This window comes from Ovis aries, chromosome 11, assembly GCF_016772045.2.
Source record: "Ovis aries strain OAR_USU_Benz2616 breed Rambouillet chromosome 11, ARS-UI_Ramb_v3.0, whole genome shotgun sequence".
Lineage (NCBI taxonomy): Eukaryota > Metazoa > Chordata > Mammalia > Artiodactyla > Bovidae > Ovis > Ovis aries.
Window position 1 is genome coordinate 45,282,996 of NC_056064.1, and position 19,991 is coordinate 45,302,986.

The window sequence follows — 19,991 nt, forward strand, 5'->3', positions numbered from 1 at the left end:
TGAGGGTCTCTGTCATTTTCTCTTAATCCAATTTCAAACTCGACCTTTAGCCAGTGAACAGGTGTGTGCTGTGTGTAACTTATCAGAGTGAGCGACTAGGCCGAAAGGCTACCAACAATAGGAGGTTGATAGAACCAAGCACTTAGTGCCTAGAAAGTCGTTCTTAGCCCCACCATGATGAATATACTTTTATCTCCCAGTAGCAATTTAAAGATAAAGAATGATGGAGGTGAAGGGAGTAATATATTTGTATTCCTTCAGTTTTTTTGGATACGGTTTTTAACACGAATAGCCTGCCAGAAGCTGTTACGGTATAAATTCCTTCCTCAGATATTCTGTAGCTAACATTCCAATCCAACGTATGATATGCATATGAAAACACTCATGACAGCATTTCTACCAGGGCAAATAAAGCCATTTCACACACGGATAAATTAAATAGACCTTCAAGAAAACAGTGATAAATGACTAGTGCATTTCTTCGTATGCAATGTGGAAATTCCTATGTATATTCTGCATTCGTCCTTTTGCATAAGTTTAAAACAGGCCAAGTATCCATTTACCAGGTATGAAGATGCATTAACTGGGTAATACAATTTTAAAAAAGGCAACAGCTAATATTAGGACAGTATCCATAGTCTAATAGATAATGACTATTCAGCACGGTAAATCTGACCTTTACATTTCTAAATAGGCCCTGTTAAAAATTCATAAATATATAAATATAATGAAATTTCTAAACATGTCCTACAGAGAAACATACTTAGATAAATAAAATCAAGCAACCACAATTATTTTTATGATTTTCCCATAAAATGAAAATGTAGTTTTAAAAATCCTAAAACTTTAAAAGTTTTTTTAAGCTTTTTTAAAAGAGGAAGAAAACAGAAACAGTTTGTCAGGCCTGAAAAATAATTTCAAAACATTACTGAAAACAGATTTTATCACATCCATTTTTTAAAAACAATACAAGATTTTATCTGATTTTTCTTTTTAAAACTCACCCATCTGTTCAACAATCTCTGGAGGAAATACTCTGGAAGCAAATGCTCGTCGAAAAATATCTGAAAACTCCTTGTCCAGACCTCCTATTCCCATTTTCTCAAAGTTCCAGTCAGGATTGATGATAGACTGGCGATTTTCCTTGGTTTTAGCTTTGCCTATTTCAAACAAAGATAATCAAATGTGAGAGAAGAACTTCATCACTAAGTGTAAAAAGACAGTCAGAACTCCCTGGGCATCCTCAGTGAATGAAGAAAAGCTATCAAACATGAAAACACCTTCTTAGCTGATTTTTTTTAAGAAGGATGAGTTTTGTTATATTCGCTAGTTTGTCTGGTCCCCATTTAGGGTCAGCAAAACACTTTCAAAATGACTGGCTCAGCTCATGCTATAGTCAATCCATGAAGCTTGGTCTTATTGACCTCTAACTCCTAACCAAGTTAACTAACTTGGTTGATTAGAAGAAACACCATGTGCATATCTGATGAAGAAAACACTAGTTGCCAGACATGCAACTGAAATCTAGCAGTCCCTCAAGGCTCCTAAAGCAATATTTAAAAATATACTTATCTAAATTAAGTATATAATCAGGAATTTAACTCTTCAGCCTGAAAAGATGTATGAAATTTAATGTCTTGTTTGCTTTTTCATTTGCACAACAATCTAAAATTATCCTAAAGTCTTGGACGATTTCAAAATTCATGTTTTTCAAATTCTTTCACAAAGAAGAAAATTATCTAACTTAAATGTCATAGTGCCCCCTAAAGTAACTCAAGAGAACCACATTAATTCTCTCAAACACAAAGAATAAAAGTGCCTTAGTACAGTCCACATAAACAAAAAAAAGAAAGTACTATACTTTTAATTAGGGAATAACAGGTCACATTAGAAAAAGTTTACCCTAGATGCGAATTGTATGGTTAGTTTTGTGGACCTAACACTTTTTACGAAGTAACCAAAAATACTTTTCTTAAACTCTACTGCCCTCTTGTGGCCAAATTATACAATTTTATTTTCCAGTGGGGGGACACTATTAATCACATAGAAATTACCTCTATTGTACAAAAGTCATGCAACTCTCTTGGGATAATATACCATATAATATACAAAGAAATCACTCCAGAAACATACTGGATCAACAACAGGAGATTATGATATATCCTAATTATGATCAAACTTGGTAGATGGACTCTAGCCACCAGGGAAGCCATAAAACAATATACTAGTCATTAAAAACAATACTGTAGAAGTATATTTATTAAGATGCTTGACATATGTTAAGCAAAAAGAACAAACTATAAAACAGTATGAAGATATAATCAAATATTTTAAATTTCAGAGTGAGCTGTTTTTGAGTGCTTATTCATATGTCATGAAATAAATATTTTACAGCTGAAAAACAATAAAAGAGGAATGATAATTTCTGGCTCTGGATAAAAGGACACACATTCAAATTTAAATGACGTTGGATATAATAGTGTGTAACCACTGAAAATCCTCTGCCTTGCACTGGGATAGACATCAACATAGGTAAATGCAGCTAATGGCATTAATATGCTGATGACTTACTGTTTTTAGAGCCCAGTCCGCATTATTCTAATATAATACAAGTGGGGTTAACGTACAAGAGTAGGAGTGAACTATGACTCTGCTGGAAAGACTTCCTTTACCTGTACATTGATCATTTAACTCAGTCACTAATGGAAATAATGCTAGTGTCACATTTAACACACAACCAGCTGGGGGACATTCTACAAAATCCATGACCAGCTCTCACGGTCATGACAAGACAATGAAAGTCTGAGGAACTGTCAGAGACTGGAGAAGACTATGGAGACTAAACCACTAAATGCAACGTGGAATTCCGAGTTAGGTCCTGGAACAGAAAAAGGACATGATGAAAAAACTGATGAAATACAAATCAAGCCTCCAGTTTAGCTAGCAGCAATGGAAACATGCTAATCTAGTTTTGGAAAAGTGTACTATGGTTACTTAAGAGGTACCATCACAGGAAGCTGGTTAAGGGTATACAGGAACTTTATGAAATATTTTTCATGAATCTTCTGTCAGCCTGCACATATTTATTAAAAATTAATTTTTATCTGCATCTTTTCCTTTATTTTTAGTGAGGTTACTAGGAAATTTAAAATGACATACATGGCTTACATTATATTTCTATTGGACAAAACTGATCTAGTGAAGGTTTTAAATTTATTCTACATCAGTACATCTGAAAGATAGGAAACACTCCATGATTCTGTGACAAGCCTTTTCAAGGGAAGTGTCTCTATTCTCCCTCCCTGTTTAATCACTGTAGTTGAGTCACGTATTGTTAACAGGTGTGCTGTGTTTAGTTGCTCAGTCGTGTCCGACTCTCTGCGACCCCATGGACTGTAGCCCACCAGGTTCCTCTCTCCATGGGGATTCTCCAGGGAAGGATACTAGAGTGGGTTGTCATGCCCTCCTCCAGCGGATCTTCCCAACCCAGGGATCGAATCCAGGTCTCCCACACTGCAGGTTCTTTACTGTCTGAGCCACATGGTCCCACTTTACTCAGAATCTTCTAAAAACGGTAAATCTTACCAATAAGATTGAGTGATGAATTTTCTGCCTTTTCAAATGCAACCTGACTGTTTCCAACAACCAGCCCTATTTCAATCTATAAAGAAAGACAATAATTAGTAGTTAGTCTTATAGCAGATTTCTGGACTTCTCAAAGCAAGGTGAAAAACAAAAGAGAAATGAAGTCTCCATGAGCAATGCAAATTTTTCAAACTATCAGCTATTTCAAATTACTATTAGATCTTCACATAAGTCTGTTTTATACTGTATTTTAATAACTATGCTGGCTTTAAAGACAAATTTTCCCTACTACCTTAAAAGAGTACATAATATAAAAGAAATCGCTGAGGGAGAGAATGGCTAGAAAATTATATTAATTGGCACAATGCACATCAGACAGATTATCAGAAACAAAACATACCTTCTGTCTTTTACCAGTTGCAGGCTCTCCCTTGAGGATACTAGGATCCATGGCTTCAATGTCTTTGACCAGTAAGCCAAAAAGCTTTTCATTGAAGCTAAATACAAGCTATGTAGAAAAGACAGGGGGAAAAAAAAAATCACTGTATGATATAATGGTTTGATTTTCACATTATCGCCCATGTTTTTCAAATGCAGGCAAGCAGCTTTCTCTTGTATATCACTCTTCTCCACAAGGCAAACTACCCATATAACGAAGGAACTAACATTTATTGAGTATCTGCTGTGTGCCAAACAAACATTACAGGATGTTCTGTAATTAATACTCAGTAATTCTCCTGCAAAAAAATCAGTCCTATTTTACCAGTAAGGATGCTGAGATTCACAGAGGAGTTAAATGGGACCTAGAGTAACAGCAAATGACAGTGCCAGGATGTAAGCCTTGGTTGTGTGCCTCTAACATCATGCTTTTCTACAGTCAATACAAAGTGCCTTCCATTCAAGTGCAGAGACAGCTTTTGAATGCTCATTCACTCACCAAATATTTATTAAGTGCCTTCTACAACCTAGGCCCTCTTCGAGATACTGGGGTACAACAAAAATACAATAAACAAGGCTGACTGTCAATTCTGCCACTACTAATTACAAGAATGGGAATAAATACTAAGAAGAATGATTTAAGATATTTATTTCTTCTCTGTATTATGGAGGATTTTCTTTCATGGGTTTGTAGACGTTTGCATGTTACTGGGTTTTAAATTATTACAAATACCAAGGCATTTTCTATTAAAATACAAAAGCTAAAGGAGATAGTAAAAACAATGAAGTTTTAGTTAGGCAATTTGAGCACAACTATCAGAAAGTGTAGGAATCCAGAAGGACTATGGTGAAGCCCAAAAAGCAATGGGCAGGTAAGTCAACAAATTATCAGCTACCTATCTCGCTGGGGAGCCTCCTCAGTCCATCTAACTCCAAGTAGCAGCCCAGCGGATCTCTAGTGCATCACCCCATTTGACTGACATTAACAGTATATGGCATTTCTTTCTTATTTTCTGTCCTTCCCAACTAGAAAGGAAGCTCTACAAAGGTAGGAACTGTGTCTGTTTTATTCACCAAAGATCTACAGGGCCTAAAACAGTATTTACTGAACTCGTACTAGGTGTTCAATAAGAATTTGTTAACAAATGCATCAACTGACTAGCAGGTTCTTGCCTCAGCTACACAGGGCAGCTCACAGGTCGTCTCCGGACCTAAATAAAATTCCTCATGTGCAAAATGAGGAGGTTAGACAAGATAACCTCTGAGGTTCATTCCAATTCCAGTACTCTTAAAAACAATAATATGTGTTCTGTGTCCTTTTCCTGTTTATCAGTAACTCAAGTTTTCGATTGTGAAAGTTTGATATTATGATATACGGGTTAACCAAATCCTTAAGAGTCTCGCCTTTCCAGATAATACACTCCACTCATTTCCACAGGTCCCTCCTTCTGCCATTTCTCCCATTTTACAGGCCTTCCCACAGGAGAGACACAAGGACAGTCTACGTAACTCATAAGAGATCAGAACACTATAAAGCTGGAATTTTCAAATTTTTTGGCCACAGAATCCTTTTACATTCCTAAACCCCCAAATTTTGTTTATATGGATTGTAATCTGTTGATATTCACTGTATTAGAAATTATAACAAGGAACTTTATTAATTAAAAAAAAACAATAATTAAGTACATGATATATTAACACAAATAACAGTTATAATTTATTTTAAAATATTTCAATTTCCCAAGGTATAAAACATAAGTGGGAAGAGTGGCACTGTGGCATTCCTGCAAATCTCTAATTTCTTTTTTTTCCTTTTTTTTTTTTTTTTTCTAATTTCTTGCTTAATGGAAGACCACTGGGCATTCACATTTGCCTCAGCAGGCAGTGTAACTAGGCACAACTCCACTTGTGAGAGAATAAGACAAAATTGGCATATAACATCCTTTTTAAAACATGTTTTGATATTAGATTTGACCTCACAACCCCCCTGAAAGAGCCTCAAGGCCATAGTTTGAGAACAGCTGCTATGGAGTTATGGGAGGAGGAAGGAGTTAATGATTCAGAAAAGTCACAGAAAAAGAGATAAATGGAACGGTAAGGTCAAAAGAGCAGAGATTATTTATGTAGAGAAACAAATAATAATTTATGAACTCACACATTTTTTAGGTAAAATTGAAAAAAAATAAACAAAAACACAGAATTTCTTCTTAGGAGACCAAACAATGTACTGACTGAAGTCCAAAGAGGGGAACAATATAAACAGTATTATTACTTTCTTTTATTCTAGTGGACTATAGTTGACTTACCCTGTTGCGTTAGCTTCAGGTGTACAGCCCAGTGATTCAATTATACACATATTCATTTTATTTTAGATTCTTTTCTCATATTGATTATTACAAAATATTGGGTAGAGTTCCCTGTGCTATACAGTAGGTCTGTGCTGGTTATCTATTTTAAATATAGGTGTGTGTGTGTGTGTGTGTGTGTGTGTGTGTGTGTGTGTGTGTGTGTGTGTGTGTGTGTGTGTGTGTGTGTGTGTGTGTGTGTGTGTGTGTGTGTGTGTGTGTGTGTGTGTGTGTGTGTGTGTGTGTGTGTGTGTGTGTGTGTGTGTGTGTGTGTGTGTGTGTGTGTGTTTACCCCTCCCCCAATGTTTGCCTTTAGGTAATCATAAGTTTGTTTTCAACAGCTCTAAGTCATTTCTGTTTTGTACATAAGTTCACTTCTTTAAAATTAAATTCCATATATGAGTGACATCACAGGATATGTTTTTCTCTATCTGATTCACTTCACTCAGTCAGTATGATAATCTCCAGGTTCATCAATGTTGCTACAAATGGCATTGTTTCACTTCTTTATGGCTCAGTAATATTCCATTGTATATATGACTCTCATCTTCTTTATAAGCAATATTATTTTTCAGAAGAGAAAATCTGGGCTTCAAAAGCTCCATAAAAAACTGAATATATATTTACATGTAATTTTCTTAAGATTCTCAAAGAAGCTCATAACCAAAAAAGAATTACTTTTCTACAGAAATACATCAGGAAAACAGAAAGACATCCTCAGACAAATGTCCCATGACAAGAAAAGAAATTTGATATACATGTCTATAGTGTTCCCAAATTTACAGAAAGAAAAGCTGCTGTCCTTATATGTGACACTGTAACCTAATTTTATAATTTTTCTAAACAGTCTGCTAGAGGTTCAGCAAATATATTTCCCTCACTTTTTATCACTCAGCTTAGATATAGCTGTTCATATGCAAAGCTCCTCTTAGCTTTTAAAAAACAATTAATTTTGGACAAGTACAGAGATTAGAATGTCTCTAAATGAAAGACAGTTTGAAACTACCTGTTGACCCACTGAGAATGCCTGGTTGTTGAACTGCTGAATAAATTCTGCGGCCATCTTGTCAGTATCATATGGGTTGGAGTCGATACTTTTTTTCTGCAGGAAATCAATCTCGATGGTCATTGTGCCAATACACTGCTTGGCTTTGTCAAAGGTATATAAGGACACTAGGGAGAGAAAGAAGGAGCAGTTTTTTAAGTCACAGAGATACCAAATCCTTGCTGTGCTTCAAATAACTAAAAGTTTCACATAAATGAATTAGAATGTGACCAAAGGGGGATTTTTCATGACGTTCACTGGAGAGATACATACGGCACAGATATTTTTTAAACATAATAATAACCACTAGAGATGTTCTTCCTCCTGTCTTAACTGGAACATACCGAACAGCAATCTCCTGTACTTTTACCCCTCACCTGACTGTTCTGGGGAAATTACAGCTGTCCCCATATAGCCTCTCCATCTTCCTCCTTCTCATTAAGCAGAGGATGAAGTGACAGAATGGGAAGTCCTGGTAGAGATGGCTGTTTCCAAACAAGACTGTTGCTTGACACAAGAGAGAGCTAAGGTCAGAGGTGTGTGGACTCTTTTGCTTTAGCAAATTAAGAGTGTAGGACCAAAACAAAAAACAAAGCAAAACCAAAAAAACCTTTGAGAAAAAAACGTTTCCTAGAGGGGTTTCCTCCAGAGCAACTCAAGACTTTGACATTTCTTTTATTAATACTACAAAAATATTTACTGAGCACCTAAGATTCCAGGGAACCTCAGTAAGTTCTACATGCATAACAGGACAAAGACCAGACCTTCAGCTCATATTTGTATTAACAGCACCTAATAGTGTCTGTGGGCTTCCCAGGTGACTCAGCGATAACAAATCCGCCTGCCAATGCAGAAGATGCCAGAGATGCGGGTTCAATCTCCGGTGGGGAAAATCCCACGGAGCAGAAGATGGCAACCCACTCCAGTATTTTTGCCTGGGAAATTTCAAGGACAGAGAAGCCTGGTAGGCTACAGTCCACGGGGTCGCAAAGAGTCAGACATGACTGAGCACAGCAAACAAACAGCAGCGTCGGCAGGATGCTTAATATATTCACGAACTGTTTAAATGAAACAGCAGCAGCAAAACACCTATACTTTCCATAGCAGTAACAGAAGACGCAAAACAAAGGGACTCTGGAAACTGTGTTTCACTCTGTTAGTAAACAGACGAATCTATAAATCACCTAACGTTCTGCGCCTTGATTTGTCATACCTATAAGATAAGACTGGGCTAGATAAATCTTTATGGTCCTTTCATGCCCAATTTCTGTTCTCAACTTATTTCTTACAGACTAGCTGAGTCTAGTTTTGAGTTACGTACAAGGATTTTTTGTAAATCCTTTGAATGAAATTGCTTGATTAATCATATTTTTGTATTTTGGTCTGCCATCATAAAGGGGACACACATATTTGATACATGTTTTCAAAAGCAAAATAACAAAGAAAGCCAGGATGGAGGGTTGGAAAATTTGCTGAAGATCAAAGACTCAGCTGAGAGTTTCAGAATACTCTCTGGCCTCCACTTCTGCAGGTTGTGTTCTTTTTGTATACTTCCTAGGAAGTACAGATTACATTCTGAGTGATTTTCGTAAGAGAGATTAGTTGTTTCTCCATATAATGAAATATTTATAGGATGAATAATTAACGGAAAATAAATAAGTTGATTGACAATCTCATTTCCAGGGGTCTGTCCCCAGAAGACTCTTGAACATGTGTCTAAAAAGAAAGTTACAGCGAGGTTCATTGTAGCATTATTTCTAATAGTCAAACATTTTAAAAATGCTTATCAGTCAGGAAATGAGGAGTAAAATGTGGCATAGTCATAATGTAGAATAATGTGTTAGCACTTAAAATTAAAATCTGATATATATTTAATAAAGATGAATGGCCCATTAAAACATAATATTGAGTGAAAAAAGTATAATTCAGAAAGGGCTGCACAGTATAACACAATTTTGTGCATCAAAGACTCCAAAACAATTTCACAGCATCATCATGTGTGTGTATATGTGCATATGTACACATATATGCACGGATATATACAAGTGTGCGAACCATTCTTATACCAATAAATTTGAATACGTTATTAAAATATCATCAATACCAACTATAGTTTTCAAATGCATCTTAATTTAAGGTCGATGTTCCTAAATAGAAAAGACCAAGTTGTTATTTCAAATGCTACGGCAGTACCATGGACAGGTTCACAGGCAGCACCATGGTCAGCGCCATCATCAGCCCCCAAAGGGACGGACGCCCTGAGGGTTTCAGCAAGGAGCAAAGGGCCAAAAGGTTAAGAATGGTTCTTATTTTATGACCAATAGTAATTTAACATCAAAGATTAATTTATAAACAAAAAATTATAGCCAGTGCTTTGAACAGGCATTACAAAGACAGGTTCAAAAAAACATGTGTTAACTGAACATCAGTCTGCAATACTTAAAACATGGTACTTCAGAGAGAAAACTAAATGATTCTTCTAGAAGATTCAGTTTGAGAACTAAAATCACTGACCTGACTAAAAAATTCTCCTTACAGACAGAACTCCTGTTTTAGAATCTTTGAATAAACACTCCCCTTCATACCAAACTTCCTATTCTCTCTTTGCCTACACCTCTACTTACACTCAGAGAAGGCAATGGCACCCCACTCCAGTACTCCTGCCTGGAAAATCCCATGGGTGGAGGAGCCTGGTGGGCTGCAGTCCATGGGGTCGCTAAGAGTCGGACACAACTGAGCGACTTCACTTTCACTTTTCACTTCCATGCACTGGAGAAGGCAATGGCAACCCACTCCAGTGTTCTTGCCTGGAGAATCCCAGGGATGGAGGAGCCTGGTGGACTGCCATCTATGGGGTCACACAGAGTCAGATATGACTGAAGCGACTTAGCAGCAGCAGCAGCTACTTACACTGAAAAAGCTTTGTACCTTTATGCTACATCATGACAACAATCAGGCCCCCAAACCCTTCCTTACCTCAAGCTTACTCCACCTTAGTCCCATCGGAACACTTAAGTTTTATAATTCTGCCAATTAGATCTGTTTGATTTGCCTTTTTAAAGAACTGATTTTACATTCAAGGTAAGCATTTCTGGGAGCAGAATGCTTTAAACACAATTTAAGGCCACAAAACACATTTTTTTCATTTCATCTTGAATTTTCTTTCTCACAACAGAATTTATCTGCATTAAAAGTTAAGAACACTCATATTTAGGAAAGTAAGTTTAAGGAAATGAGAAGCCTAAGCCTCATACACATCGGTCTTCTCACTAGATTTAACAAGTGTTCATTTTTATCTCTGACAGTGTCTGCAAGCAGGGAGCCCTGGCTTCAGGCACCGACCTACTTCCCTTTGGGGCCGAGCTCCTCCTCTGTCTCAGCTTCGCACTATGCTTTCAGGTGAGGAGGTGACAGTTACGGGAATCACTCATGTCAATGTTCCCAAAAACGTGACTGATAACTGCTTAAGGGTGACTGTTAAAAACACAGATTCATGAATTAGACTACCCAAAGGAGGGGCCTGAGAATCTCTAAAAACAAAACAAAACAGAACTCCCCAGGTATTTCTGTGAGGCAAGTTTAGAAAGCACTAATTCTCCAACATTCACTACCAGTTATCTGTATCTCATTTCCTTTACTTTCACCCCCTGCTGCCTGCCAAGTTGCTTCAGTCGTGTCCGACTCTGTACGACCCCATAGACGAAGGCCCACTGTCTCTGGGATTCTCCAGGCAAGAACACTGGAGTGGGTTGCCATTTCCTTCTCCAGTGCATGAAGTGAAAAGTGAAAGTGAAGTCGCTCAGTCGTGCCCGACTCTTCGAGACCCCATGGACTGCAGCCCACCAGGCTCCTCCGTCCATGGGATTTTCCAGGCAAGAGCACTGGAGTGGGGTGCATTTTATCTTTAATCCTACTTCCACAAAGAAAAGACCAAATAAAGATAATCCCAATATTTATTTCTGATTCCGGAAAAACAAACAAACCAACAATAAGTTGCCAAGTTCCTAAATGAGAAAGAGGATACTCTCTCCTTCCACTTTACCAACTTCTCTTTTCAGGCATCTTGACTACAGACTAGGCTCACAATGTGTTCCAGGCAACTGCTTTAAGTAACTGCTTTCTTTCAACCAGTTTAAAGTTAATATATCTTTGAATATCTCCGAAAGCTTGGATCCAGAGGATCTGAATGTGAATCTGAACATTCCCACACATCCTCCTAAAACTCTGTGGGAACACCAAGGAGAACAAATAATGCTATGCACAGTCCACACTGTCAGCATTACAAAGAGACAGAAAATACCACAAAACTCAAATTACTTGAAAATAGAGAAATATGTAACAAGATTAGACAGAGCTCCCATTGTGGAAAAAAAGGAAAGGAAAGCAGTACATAGGGAAAATACAAACAAAAATCACCCCTCAAAAGAGAAAGTCTAATACCATCTTGTTAGCCCAAGTCCTAGGTACCCAGAAAGGACCTGAAAGTAAGTAGAACTGGAAGTAGTAACATCAAAGAATCACTGGAAAGAATCAGACAAATAGAGAAAGGGTGGTGCCCTTCAAGACATGGCAATAAAGGAAAGAAGACAGTAAGAGAGCAAAATTAGGGATCCCACAGAAACCAAGGAGAAATAAGCTATGCCAACCACCTTTCTACCTACCCCACCTCACCATTATTAAAGAAACTGCCCTTCTCCACACTAACAGAAAAGAATGGTCTTGCACTAATAATTTTGCCTACAAAATCATGTGAAACAAACAAAAAAATAATTCCACAAAGTTACTGTAAATAAAACATAACAAACAACAAAATATTGCAGCATTTCAGCTGTCGTCTCTAAAAAGATCAACTATGAAATAGAAAATATATATAACATTTTAAACTAAATTAAGTATCCTCAAACAAGTACTTAGACATATAACAAAACATCTAAAGTCAGAGGATTAAAAACTAAGAACAGAAATAGACAAATATTAGTAAAAGAAATGCAATGAATTTATCAAACATAGGAAAGAAATCAAGGAAAATAAAACTACTCAGAAGTAAATAATAAATTACAAAGTGTCCATGGAAGAATAGATTCAAGTTAATATTTAATAAGAGGCAGTGAATGAAGACAAAAAAACAACTAAGATAATAAAAATAAAGAATTTACAAAGAATAGAGAGAAAGCAACTGAGATGTAAGACAGATAAGGCCTAAAATACATATATAATTAGAACCCTGGAGAAGAGAATCAAAACAATTCAGTCAGAACTAATATTTAAAACCAAAACCTAAGAAAATCTTCTGGAAATAGACAAAATTTAAATCTGTACATTGAAATAAAGTATTGTATAGCTGAGTTGTTGACCCAGAATGGCCAATTCCAAGCAATATCCTAATAAGGATATTAGAATTTAAAGACAGAAAATCCCTCAGGGCTCCCAGGCAAAAAAATCAAATTACTTATAAAGGTAAGAAAATAAGACTGGCATCAGACTTCTCAACAGTTTAATACAAAATAAGGCAATGTGATACAGAATTTTCAAGAAATTCAAGGAAAGAAAAGCCAAGAATTTTATATCCAGCCAATCAGCCCTTAAAGGCATCAAAGACATAAAAGAAAAATGTTTGAATATCCAAGAACTTAGGAAACACTGTACACATATATACTTCCTGGAGGAATCTACTAGAGGATAGGTTTTATCCAACCAAGTCAGTTCATTCAGTCGCTCAGTAGTGTCCGACTCTCTGCGACCCCATGAATCGCAGCACACCAGAAGTCCGTTACCAACTCCTGGAGTTCACTCAGATTCACGTCCATCGAGTCAGTGATGCCATCCAGCCATCTCATCCTCTGTCGTCTCCTTCTCCTCCTGCCTCCAATCCCTCCCAGCATCAGGGTCTTTTCCAATAAGTCAGCTCTTCGCATGAGGTGGCCAAAATCCTGGAGTTTCAGCTTTAGCATCATTCCTTCCAAAGGAATCCCAGGGTTGATCTCCTTTAGAATGGACTGGTTGGATCTCCTTGCAGTCCAAGGGACTCTCAAGAGTCTTCTCCAACACCACAGTTCAAAAGCATCAATTCTTCAGCACTCAGCCTTCTTCACAGTCCAACTCTCACATCCATTCATGACCACAGGAAAAACCATAGCCTTGACTAGACGGACCTTAGTCAGCAAAGTAATGTCTCTGCTTTTGAATATGCTGTCTAGGTTGGTCATAACTTTTCTTCCAAAGAGCAAGCGTCTTTAAAAGGGTTGATCATGATCATTTACGAGATTTATTGTAGAGCTGAGACTAAAACAAATATGGGGTCATTTGTGAAAGAATAGCATGTAAATCCTGGAGGAGGGCATGGCAACCCACTCCAGTATTCTTGCCTAGTGAATCCCCATGGACAGAGGAGCCTGGTGGGCTACATACAGTCCATGACATCGCAAAGAGTTGAACACGACTGAAGCAACTAAGCACGGCACAGCACAGCATGTAAGTACCGTAGAAAGAAATGCACTAACACGCACAGCATGGTGACTGGAGTCACCAATACTGTACTGCACACTTGAATGTTGCTAATAGAGTAGACCTTACAAGTCGTTATCACAATGAAAAAAAAGCTTCTGACAGATGTTAACTAGATTTATTGTGGTAAGCATTTCACAATGTATGTAAATATCAAATCATTATGTCAGGTGGTTCAGTTCAGTTCAGTCATGTCTGACTCTTTGTAACCCCACAGACTGCAGCACGCCAGGCTTCCCTGTCCTTCACCAACTCCTAGAGTTTGCTCAAACTCATGTCCATCGAGTCGGTGATGCCATCCAACTACCTCATCCTCTGTCGTCCCCTTCTTCTGATTTCAATCTTTCCCAGCATCAGCGTGGTGCTAGTGGTAAAGAACCTGACTGCCAATGCAGGAGACACAAAAGACGAGGGTTTGATCGCTGGATCTGGAAGATCCCCTAGAGGGGGGCAGGGCAACCCACTCCAGTATTCTTGCCTGCAGAATCCCCATGGACAGAGAAGCCTGGCAGGCTACAGTCCATAAGGTTGCATGGAGTCGGACATGACTGAAGTGACTTAGCATGCATGCATACTTGAAACTAATATAATGTAATATGTCAATTATATCTCAACTTTTAAAAAGTTGCTTCTTCCATTAAAAAAAAAAACAACAGACTTAAAACTTGAAAAAAAAGGAAGCAATTAATTACAAAATGAGAGGAGAAAGAGGAAGGCAGAATATAAAGATTAACTACGGTATAGATGAGAGTCAAATGGTATCTTTTAGAAGATATCTCTGTATTGTTTTTGTAACCTTTCCATAATATGAATTTTTTTAGGTCTTAAAAGCGACTCACACTTCATTTCCTCAACTTTGGCACAATGACTAAGAAACAATGCCAGTTTTCACTTAGCTCTTTGGTTTATAAACCACAAGCAGCTTAGTCTTGTTTTTTTTTTTTTCCGTTAAGTCATAAACTGCTTTCCATATCCTTCCCTAATGAACTATGATGACTTTATAACACATTTTAAAAAGTCCATACTTTTCTTAAGTTACTGCCACCCTTTCTTCTCCTTACCCTAAACCTGGTTTATCTTTTTAAACAAAAACATTCGAAAATACATCTCAGTATACAGTAAAATGGAATCACCATGTAATATCAATTATTTCTCTTTAACATAACTTAACTTTAAAATAATTTTTCCATAGCCATAATTTCACAGAGTCCTGTCAGCTTAATTCCAGGCAAGTCAAATAACCTCCCAGCAATTGTCCTTCACTCCTGTATTCTTCCCACTCCTCGCTATACTCCACAATAACATTAGAACTCTTTTCTAAACGTAGGATTTTGATGGGCTTATACAAGACTTCTAAGTGCGTTTGTGTAAAATCCAAAAATTTCAGTATATATTTCCAGGCCGCCCACTAACTGCATGCTCCACCTCTCATCACTTAATACAACCCATTCAGGCAAAACCTTTCAATCAAACGCACTTATGAGCGATGCCTATAATTTGCTTGCTCCCATCCCAGTGCCTTTTATTTGTTCTATTTCTCATCTAAAGAGCCTTTGTTCCTTATCATTACCATGTCATGCTTTTATCCTACTTCATAATCATGCTCAAAACTTCAGTGCTGGAAAGATTTCTCTGGCTAATTATCCAGTCTCCACTCCTGTTCTATCTCAGCACTTTTACACAGTGCTCTTAAAGGTAATTTGTGCAAAAATTTACCTTGCACTTTTTCTGTGAGCTATGAATATGTGGATGTTCCTGGGAAAGGAGAGGAGAAAGAGGAAGGCAGAATATAAAGATTAACTATGGTATAGATGAGAGTCAAATGGTATCTTTTAGAAGATATCTCTGTATTGTTTTTCTAACCTTTCCATAATATGAATGGACAGACATATAACAAGTAGACAGAGGAAGTAACTACTTACCTTCCATTCTCATACACCTAACTGTAACATGGTTGAAAAGAAAACTGCACAGATATCTATAACTATGAGAAAATCGTAAAGAAAATCTACCTCAGATAGCTAAAAAATATACCTACCTTCTATTTCTTGCCCAATAGAAAGTCCAGCCCATTTTCGCTGTAAAACAGAAGTGGGGAGGGGGAAGACACTTAATACCACATCAAAATCAGAGAAACAAAGAAAACAGGATTTCTGTGAATTTCATATACACATTCCAAGACTAAACCATGGCTGTTAAGTGTTGAATCGTGTCCCACAAAAAAGATACATTAAAGCCTTAGCCCCCAGCTCCAATGAATGTGACAGCATTTGGAAACAGGGTCTCTGCAGATGATATCAAGGTAAGATGAGGTCACAATGAATTAAGATAGACTCTAAGCCAATATGGCTTCCTTATGAGAAAAGAGAGACACAGTCAAATGGGGAAAAAGTCATGTGACAGTGAAGGCAGGGACTGAAGTGATGCACCCACCAGTCAATGAACATCAAAGACTGTCTGCTACACCAGAAGCTAAGCACAGAACAGATTTTTCCCTAGTGCCTTCAGAGAGAACACTGCCCTGCTGACACCTTGATTTCAGACTTCTGCCTCCAGAACTGTGGGAGAATAAATTTGTTATTTTAAGCCACCTCGTTTGTGGTACTTTGTTACAGCCGCCCTAGCGAACATATGCTATAGTTTATTTATACCTGAATATCTGTCCTCAAAACGTAGAAAGTTTGCCTTTTTACAGTAAAGCCGGCACCACTGAGTAGGATGCTCCTTTGCATAATATTTTAATGCTCCTGAAGGCCTTCGGAGTATCAGACATTTCAGATTCTACATGTACTGTGGATAGTTATACTGTTTGATACAGTAGCACAAAAAGAAAGATGTTCAATTCATGAAAAATACATCAGAACTCATCAGATAGGCTATAATGAAACCAAGCAGGGATTCAAATCATTAGATGGTCATGACTACTCCTTGTGTACTAGCCAAAGAAGTGTCAGGCATTTGTGACAAGGCTTTTAGCTTCTCCCTGGGTACCGATCGGTTACAACGGCAAGAATATACAGAGGCAGGACAGATTGTGTTCAGGCAGGAATTCAGGACTGGCTTGATGTAGATTCAAAATGAGTACTTCCTGATAACACTTCAAAGAACAGTGAGAAAAATAATCTTTGGCTGAAAAACAAGTTTGTCTTCTCATCTGAACTTCGTGAACTTTGTGGTGGTGAGGGGTTAAGAAGATGCTGCGTTTTGAATACATGCAACAAGTGCTCTCCCTCCCAGCTTTCTCACCTCCTCTCCACCCTTCACTTCTCTCTTTTGTCATACTCCATCCCACTTTTGGCCAACCGGAAATGCAGAGGCACACTGGCTAAGCCCAGATTTGGGCTCACAAAGCAGCCACATTTAGGTTCTACACCCAGAGATAGCCTCAAGGATGATGATAATAGTATCCATCATCTGGGGTTGTTGAGAGAATTCATGTGTTGAGGGAACACATGCAAGGCACTTAAGAGCAGCTCTTGGTCTGTAGTAAATGTTGGGGGAAATTTTTTTTAAAGCAGAGAGACAAGGAAAAGTGGTTAGAAATCCCATTTCTAGCCAGCTGAGTCCCAAATTTAGCTCTGAGAAAGCTGGTAAGCTCTAGAACATTCCAAACCTTTGATCTATATAAACAAATGCAAAAAGCAGTCTTAATACAGCAGAGGCATCCAAAAGGGGGAAAGGGACTAGCAAATGAAGATTTCCCATAACATGTGAGGGATTCAAGAGATCTTTAGCAGTTCCTTAAGGAGTTAATTCTCCTTTTGATCTCCTTCCCTAAACCTCCAGGGGTGGGGGGGCAGCCATCAGCTGGCATAGTACAGGAGGTATGGGCTGCATTTGCACTGTTTAGGACTAAGGATCAGCAGCCTGAGTAAGACGACAAGGGAGGAAAGGATACAGACTAGTACTTGCGATGCGCCTATAGTATATATTATGTGCCTGCAAGCTGCTGCTGCTAAGTTGCTTCAGTAGTGTCCGACTCTGTGCAACCCCATAGATGGCAGCCTACCAGGCTCCCCCGTCCCTGGGATTCTCCAGGCAAGAAGATGGGAGTGGGTTGCCATTTCCTTCTCCAATGCGTGAAAGTTAAAAGTGAAAGTGAAGTCGCTCAGTTGTGTCCGACTCTTCGTGACCCCATGGACTGCAGCCTACCAGGCTCCTCCATCCATAGGATTTTCCAGGCAAGAGTACTGGAGTGGGGTGCCATTGCCTTAGTGTTAGGCAATTTCCCCTCCACAGAATCTACCAACAGCTATAAATCTAATTACAATCCTTTCACTTACTGTGGGAGCCCAGCAAGTTAGGCTGTAATTTGAAATAACAAGTGTGCTTAGTCACTCAGGCATGTTTGACTCTTTGTGACTGTTTGGATTGTAGCCAGTCAGGCTCCTCTGTCCATGGGATTCTCCAGGCAAGAATACTGCCGTGGGTTCCCATTTCCTTCTCCAGGGGATCTTCCTGACTCAGGGATCGAACCCACATGCTCCTGTGTCTCCTGCACTGAAGGCAGAGTCTTTATCACTGAGCCATCAGGGAAGCCCTACTCACATCATGTTCTTTAGTCTAACATCATTGTGTTTAAAAACGCTATTATTAGATGTCAATTTTAGATGTAAGTGCTATTTTTATATATTCTCCATTACCCTGAGAGCTAACATTAAAATAACTTGACACCGATAGCTAACTGATATCACTGCAGAATTAATTAGGGGTGAAAATCAAGGCAATAAAAGACAGATACGGTGAAAATTGGCAATTAAGAACGTATCTTTAAATTCCTTATATAACACCTAGATGGTTTTCGTCAATATGAATCAATGCCATTATAGGGTGATACAGCTTGCTTTAAATGAATTGATTCTTCTATGACTTTCAAGATTAGAGAAGAATAAATTCACATCCTAGTTACCTGCGGTAAGCTGAATGCAATGCTCCCTGGAACCACAGATGGGTGGGTCCTCAGTGTAAATGTGTACCTGTGGTTGGGGGAGGTCCTCACAATCACGTGCCTACAAGACAGAAACACAGTCAACACTCCATGTCAAAGGAAATAAAGAACATCACCTCTAACATGCTCATTTTCAACAGATGATGCTTGATGAGGACCAAGTGAAAATATGGCATTATATGAGTCCTGAAGAAATAGGACCACAAATTTCATTTCCACAAATTGTCAGCAATTCACAATGTTTTCTAGGCAGAAGGACCACCTTGGACCAAACAGACATCAAGCAGAATCAAGACCAAGTTCAAGACAGTACATGCCATCTGAAACATCAACCTCATTACATTTCCAGTTTACATAAAATTGAAGGCACTGATTTACTCGATGCTAAGTAAAAACTAGATGAATTTCCTCTCCTGAGAATTATTTCACATACTAACTAGACCAAAGGAAGAAGAACCAGAGATAGAAGAGCCATGGATATGGCAGTCCAAGAAAAGTTAGTTTTTAGGACAATTCCTTAAATCTCTTTCCAGATTTCCACAACTGGTTGAAATAATAACAGCCTGTAAAATTTAAAAGGTAGTAAAAATGAAAAATTTTCATGAAATGTATCAGCTTTCATAAAGATATCAATACCATTTCAAAGTATTTTGTTGTAATTCACCCTGCTCAGAAGTAAACACAGCAAGTAAATAGATGAAATATAGTTATCTCATGATAAATCTCCTATACCAAGAAACTCAGAAGACTGTGTAGGAGACAGAAGCTTCAAACCCTTGTTACAGCAACACTATCTCTTTTACAATTATCTTTTAGAATACTATAATTTTAAAAAATATTAATGGCTAACATTTCTATATATATCATTTTGTCAGTAGGACACAAGTTCCTTATATCCACTATATTTTAAGTAACCCCATCATGTGTACAGTGAACACTTGACATGTAAAAGAATTCCATCAGCAAATTCTCACACTGATTATATATAATATATAGTCCAGTTTATATGCAGAAAGTTTTGCGTCACAGAATTTTTAGGACTGCAAAGAATGGTAATACTATCATGTAATATAGCCCTCTACTCTGAGGGCAAAAACCACAAACAGTTAGCAATTCTAACTCTGTG

The 19,991-nt window shown here is 37.9% G+C and overlaps 1 protein-coding gene across 8 annotated transcripts in view; it reads right to left on the reverse strand.

The window, feature by feature from the left end:
* NSF (N-ethylmaleimide sensitive factor, vesicle fusing ATPase) overlaps positions 1-19,991 on the reverse strand; it is a 149,247-nt gene that overhangs the window by 108,651 nt on the left and 20,605 nt on the right. For all 8 annotated transcript variants that reach the window (XM_004013003.5, XM_027974387.2, XM_060394932.1 and 5 more), the window contains exons 3-8: positions 18,827-18,926; positions 15,956-15,995; positions 7,375-7,541; positions 3,986-4,093; positions 3,586-3,661; positions 1,005-1,160 (exon numbers count right to left, since the gene is read on the reverse strand). In XM_004013003.5, the coding sequence (XP_004013052.2) occupies positions 1,005-1,160; positions 3,586-3,661; positions 3,986-4,093; positions 7,375-7,541; positions 15,956-15,995; positions 18,827-18,926 (647 nt within the window). The remainder of the gene's footprint in view (positions 1-1,004; positions 1,161-3,585; positions 3,662-3,985; positions 4,094-7,374; positions 7,542-15,955; positions 15,996-18,826; positions 18,927-19,991) is intronic.